Source organism: Buceros rhinoceros, unplaced genomic scaffold, assembly GCF_000710305.1.
Source record: "Buceros rhinoceros silvestris isolate BGI_N320 unplaced genomic scaffold, ASM71030v1 scaffold32692, whole genome shotgun sequence".
Classification (NCBI taxonomy): Eukaryota; Metazoa; Chordata; class Aves; order Bucerotiformes; family Bucerotidae; genus Buceros; species Buceros rhinoceros.
The window spans coordinates 29,135-35,419 of NW_010400019.1; the positions used below are offsets into that span (position 1 = coordinate 29,135).

The 6,285-nt window shown below is 36.9% G+C and overlaps 1 protein-coding gene across 1 annotated transcript in view; it reads right to left on the reverse strand.

Annotated features, from left to right (window-relative positions):
• LOC104489539 (chromosome unknown open reading frame, human C5orf28) overlaps positions 1–5,917 on the reverse strand; it is a 9,795-nt gene extending 3,878 nt beyond the window's left edge. Inside the window, exons 1-2 of the mRNA XM_010131710.1 lie at positions 5,733–5,917; positions 3,580–3,967 (exon numbers count right to left, since the gene is read on the reverse strand). Of these exons, the coding sequence (XP_010130012.1) occupies positions 3,580–3,903 (324 nt within the window). The 5' untranslated portion in view covers positions 3,904–3,967; positions 5,733–5,917. The remainder of the gene's footprint in view (positions 1–3,579; positions 3,968–5,732) is intronic.
• Between the last annotated feature and the right edge of the window lie 368 nt (positions 5,918–6,285).

A 6,285-nucleotide genomic window follows, 5' to 3' on the forward strand; every position in this document is an offset into this window, starting at 1 on the left:
ACAGGAGTCGATCACCAGAGTAGTTTGAAGGTGGCAGCTGGAGGTAGAATGCAATACTGCTTTGTGCTGCACAAAGTGTTACTTCAAAAAAGTAACCAGTCATCGGATTTAAGGGTGATGAAGAGCTTTACAGATAGTTGTGTACAGAAATGTGAAAAACACCACTGTCATGAATCAGTTACAGTGGCGTGGTTGGTTAATTAGATTTCTTAAATTATTAGTTACTTAGTAATGTGTTACACAAACAATAAACTTTGCAGTCTCTTAAACCAGTTACTCTGAATCCTTCAGTCTAAAGAGGAAGCACAGGACTGGGATTAACAAGTATGTACTAAGAAAATATACCACAAAGTAACAAATTATATAGGCAACGGCCTGAAATTATGACATGAAATTGAAAGATGCTTCATACTAAGCTAAGGAAAGAAAAATCACATACTAAAATCGGGTCTAGCTAGCCAGGCAACAACACAGAAGGAAAGTTTACGGGGATTACATCACATCACAAACTAAAAGGACTGATGGCACTGCAAACGTGTTGATGGAATTACATAAAACCTGTAACAGATTTTTTTTTTCTCTCTCTAAAAAGACAGAAGTGTTATATGCATGAAGCATTAAAAGAAATTATCTATGCTCTCTGGCTCAAACAAAGCCTCATCTAAAATACAATTTGTGTATAGAACCTTTAAAGATAATTTAGGCAAAAGGCAATCCAGAGGAGATGAAAAAGATAATAAGAGGTTTAGAAGACATAAAATCCAGGCCCTTCAGATTTTTTTGTGAGTTATTTAGTCAAGAAGAGAATTTTTGTAAAACTTAATCGTTTTGCAATTTGTAAGAGTAATGCTGTTACCGCTTAAGGGTCAAGAGGTCTAGTCAGGACATGGTTTACAGGTAAATATCCTTTATTAGTGTAGTTAATGTATGGAAGGGGGAGGAGTTTGAAGGCAAATGACTATGAAAAAGCCTTTGGATATCTTGCCTTCTCCTTACCTCAGCTAAGTAAGTTTGGCTACTAAAGTGCTACTCCTCTACCTGCAATCTGGCATTTTTGATTTGAAAAACATTTTTGGGTAGATCTCAGCAATCAGCTGTCTTTTGCAGAAAGGCCTTAAAGAATAAGAAAACAAGATCTAACTGTCAACAGTAATACTGTAGGCTGGATATTAGAAAAACAACTGCAAGCTGTTCAGGAACTGAAACAACACAGGAACAAATTAAGTCCTGAAATTGCAATAGTTTACTTTGCCTGGGATACTAGGGATAGGCTATACAAACATTCTCCATCATGGAAACTGTCAAGGTATTTAATCCTGCCTCACCGCCAATGGCAGTAAAGAGACACATCATCTCCCAATTCCATGATACAACACAACACAAAAATTTCTAAACAGATGTTGGTGAAGAATGTCATCTAGTGGTCACAATCGAGAAAAATACTGGTAATAACCTCAAAAGTCAGAAAAAGTAGCAACAAAATTTTAACAATACTTTCTAATAACTAGCCATTCATTACTTGCATTTACTGATTTTCCAGTAAGAAAATATACATGAGAATAATTAGATTTAAATGCTATACCAAAATGTTGTTATAGAACCTATTTATGAAACAAGCTTTACTTTATACAGTTTTATAATTTTTCAGTATTTCTATATACTGAAAAGTACAGAAAAGGGGAGAACTAGGGAGGAACAACACCAGGCACCAGTATAGGATGGAGGCCGACCAGCTGGAAAGCAGTTTTGAGGAAATTCAACTTGTTGAACAACAAATCGGAACACAAGTCAGCAACACGACCTTGTGGCAAAAGCAGCCAGCAATTTCCCGGGATGCATTAGGAGCATTGCCAAAGGAGGCGATCCTTCCCTTTCTCCTCAGCAGGGGTAAGGCCACCTATGGAGTGCTGAGTCCAGGCTCCGTGCTCAAGAGACATATGCAGCTACTGGAGATGGAGCAAGCCCAGAGAAAGGCCACTAAGCTCATGAAGGGACTGAAGCATCATGCCTACAGGAAAGGATGAGAGCTGGGACTGTGCAGCCTGGAGAACAGAAGGCTCAGAGGAAATGTTATCAAAGTGCACCAACATCTGAAGATTAAGGTGTAAAGAGAACAGAGCCAGGCTCTTTCCAGTGGATCCTACTGACAGGGCAAGAGCCAACACGCACAGACTGAAACACAGGAGGTTCCTCCTGGACATAAGAAAACATGATTTCATCGTGACAGTGAGTGTGTACATGGGAACAGGCTTCTCTGAGTGGTTGCGGAGCCTACATCTGCGGAGCTACTCAGAAGTTGTCTGGACATGGTCCTGATCAACTCTCTCCAGGTGAGCCTACTTCAGCAGAGGGGTTTGAGAACATGACCTCCAGAAGACCCAACAACAACCACTCAGCAATCCTCTGAAAATGCACCTTTTGTTGAAACAAATATCAGGGGAAACTAAACAAATGCACAAATAGGAAAATGTCTTTTCTCTACAACAAACAGTGATATTGTATGTAACCAAAAACTATTTTCCTATGGGAAGTCTGATTTTTATATCTCAACTATAAACAGTAACGCTTCTTTCATTTAGCTATCTCGTACATTTAAAAAAAAAAAAACGGTAAAACACTTTGCACCGTTCTTCTTTAATCAAAGGATTACGAAGTATAGCAATTGCCCCTCCGCCTCCTTCCTTCCTCTGCTTCCTAGGAGCTATCTCCTTTGTCATTCGTATGAAGATGTAACACCATTAAGAGCAAACTGGAGGAGGAGAAAGAAGGCGAGATGGTCAATAACTAAATGTTCTGGATGAATGGATAAAGATATATACAGACAGGGATATATACATGTATGAATGGGGAAGCAGGAACAGAACACATCTAAGCTACTGGAGCACCACTGAAAAAGAATGCTGTAAGCCAGTAGCACTAATCCTCTTGAGAAACTCTGTCCTTACAAGCAGTTCCCCAGATGCACATTGATCACACATTCCTTTAAAGGAGCCAATTCACTTTTTTACTTCTATTAACAAGTTGCTCACTATATTTATTTTTTTAACAATGAACTACACTTATGGGCAAACTCCGACTGTTTTTTTAAAAAACAGTTTTAAGACAACTCATATGTAACTTATTTGTGAGGGAAATATTCAGGGCTGGCTAAAACCACATGTACTACTCAGTGAGACTGAACGAAATCAAACAGCAGCTGGATTATCCACCTTCTAGATATTTCTACCCCTTACTGAAAACAGGAATGGAATAATCCACTTTATACATAAAGCATACATGGCAGTACCTAACTATTCAACTTTGATATCAAAGCAACTATGTGATACACACAGGATGTAACGTATAAGGGCTTCTTGTTTTCAGAGCCTTGTAAGGAGCAGAATTTAACAGTACATGTAAAATATTTTTAGGGCTTTTAAAATCGTAACAACTGTATACAAATATAATTCCCATAGATCTACTAAAAATGTATCTAATTAAAGTATCACTGGAACTTTTTTGTTTAGAATATGGTAGAAGAATAATAAAGTAAACAGTGATGAACACAGGAACTAAACAATTACTGGTCCATTGACTTACCTTTAACGACAGGGAGCCTGCAAGAAAGAAGTGGTCCACATCAATGACAGAAGCGAGGAAGCCAGCCAGGGTGACCTCAGTGAAGTCACTTTTCTTCCTAAGTCCAATCACTATGGCCCAGGACCACATTCCTAGTACACCATGCACTGCATTATCAGAGAAGGCTCGGAGCCAGTCATTTTGCTGAATGAAAGAAAACTGCAGAAGTCTGTCTGCTACAAAGCAGAATATCCCCAAACCTAGACTAGAAATAACTGAAGCTGTGCTGAAAGTTTGGAGAAGAGCATGGGCCTTTTCAGTCTCAGATGCCATGGCAAAAACCATATCACAACGTACAAAATGTCATCATGATATACACTGTGCATTGTCCTTTGTATCATCAGTGGTTCTGTAAAAGTCAGAGAAAGAAAATTACTTTAAAAAAAAAATTCATTAGCACAAAGCATTTGTTATCACCGCTACAACTGTGCAGAAGAAAACCAAATTCAACATTTGCACTTAATATTCCTAGGGAATTTTTTATTTCCATTAATTTCTTGACTTGAATGTTACAGCTTGGCATTAAAACGTGTCCTGATTTAGTTAGAACAAGCACCTTCATAACAGGGAAAGCTTGTAACTCCATTTTCTGAAACGTTAAATTTTACAAAACAGTTTGAACCATGTCTACCATAATACATCGAATATGTTCCAAGATTTGCCTGGTCTTAAATATATGATATTCATAAAATTAAATCCTTTACACTGTCACAACAAAAAAAGACTCAATTTGGAGAATTCTTAGGACTGATGCTGGAAAATCCCAAATCTCTCTATGCAACAACTGTTAAAAATGAGTTTCTTATCTGTAATCCAAAACACTACTTCCATTTACATACTTTGTGAACAGATGTATTATCAACCCTCCTACCCTCTCTGAGCAACTCCTTCTTTACCTTGGAGACTGGCATGTAGAATAAGCTTTAAGAAATCCCAAACCACTAAAGTATCTTTACTATTTATCATAAACATAAAGACAACAACCATTCAGTCAAGCAGGAGTAACCAAAATTCTTTAAAAAGCAAAGCTACATATGCTTTTTTTTAAGCATTGATAACCACACAGAAGTCCTTAAAAACTATTTTAAGTCCTGTAATTGTTATGAAACCCACTCAATACAAGACGATTTCTTGAGAATAATTATTTTTTTTAAACAACTGCTTGACACCTCAAAAGAAATTCCAAAAATAATTCAAGATCTTAAAAACACTCTCACCCCACTCCCCAGAAGCTGCTATTGGATACCCAGATTATAAAGACAAGTACTCATTTCTGTGATAACAATAAAAAGAACACTTTTGAAATAAAAATCCCCATGTAAATATTCCCTAGCCTCGTTATGTTAAACACAATGAAAAGCAGCCTTTGAAACGCAATCTTAATTACAACTCTCCCATCTGTTATGCTCCTCTATGTTTCTGGGAAGCCATGGAGATAGAACAGTTTCATAGCCCACATCCTATCAAAAAATGGATTCTTCCTGAGAGGTTGCTATTTCTGTTCAATAAATCTTGATACTCCTTCTTGATACTTCTTCATACAGTTCTGTCAGGTAAATTTTTATTCTAAATGGGCTTTTTATGAGTGTATTAGATTTCCTTTAAAAATGAATACTTCTAACAATGTTGACACATAACAGTTTATTATTTTAATCGATAATCTTGTGTTTACAAGCCCCCCCAGAATAGAAAATGTTTCTTCCAGATTATTTTATGTGCTTGTTTATTGTAGAATTATCCTCTTTACGGAAGAAGAGGCATGCTGAATCATTTATTTGGAAAACATTAAAAAAAAGGAAAGCATGAATAATACATAGACTTTGTACACAGACGAAGTGGGTCAAGTTTAGTCTGTTAACCATGACTGCGTGCCTCTTCTGGATGAAGGTGAAAAGGCCAAGAATTTCCTGAAACACTGGAACTGCCATTTTCTGGTGGATGACTTTACAATATATAGGCTACATTTCTAAATAATTCCCATTTTAAGGAAAAAATGGTGACCTCCTCACAGATATTTCTTCTATATAACCATCAAGTCAGATTGGAATTTTTCTTGAATTACCATAAAATCCATATAAGAATCCAATCTGTCAAGAGCTGATGTCGCAACGCACCTTTAAAGGCACACCAGTATTCAGAATCAAACTTACCCCAGGACTAGGAAGACATATTTTTTTCTATTGCAGTTGCCTTACTCCAGTAGCAAATGTGGTCAATGCCTCAGTGTTGAGTCTTTTTGCTCTCTGAATCCAGTCTGCCCAGTCCAGCACAGGAAAGACCAAACACCATTTGTTCCATCCTAAGTAAATCAAACCAGGCAGCAGTAAACACCAATATGATATGCAGCTCTTCAAACTCTTTACAAAACACACGCGAAAACTGAACAATAGTGAAAAATACAGAAAGAACTAATGTTTTTTTTATGAATTCTGAAACAAATATAATTGAGCTAAAAGCAACTTCAGCTAGGGCTCAGAAGCTCTGTTAAAGAAAGCAGGGAAAAAAGACTAAGAACACGAGAAGGCCACAAATAAAGATGGAACAAGGTAATAATTAAAAGATAATAAAATCCAATTATGTAAAGTCAGAAAGTGGCACTACCAGCCTCTGTTTTAAGTAACTCTATTTCAAAACATGGAGATGTATTTTAACAGATTCTTCCTAACT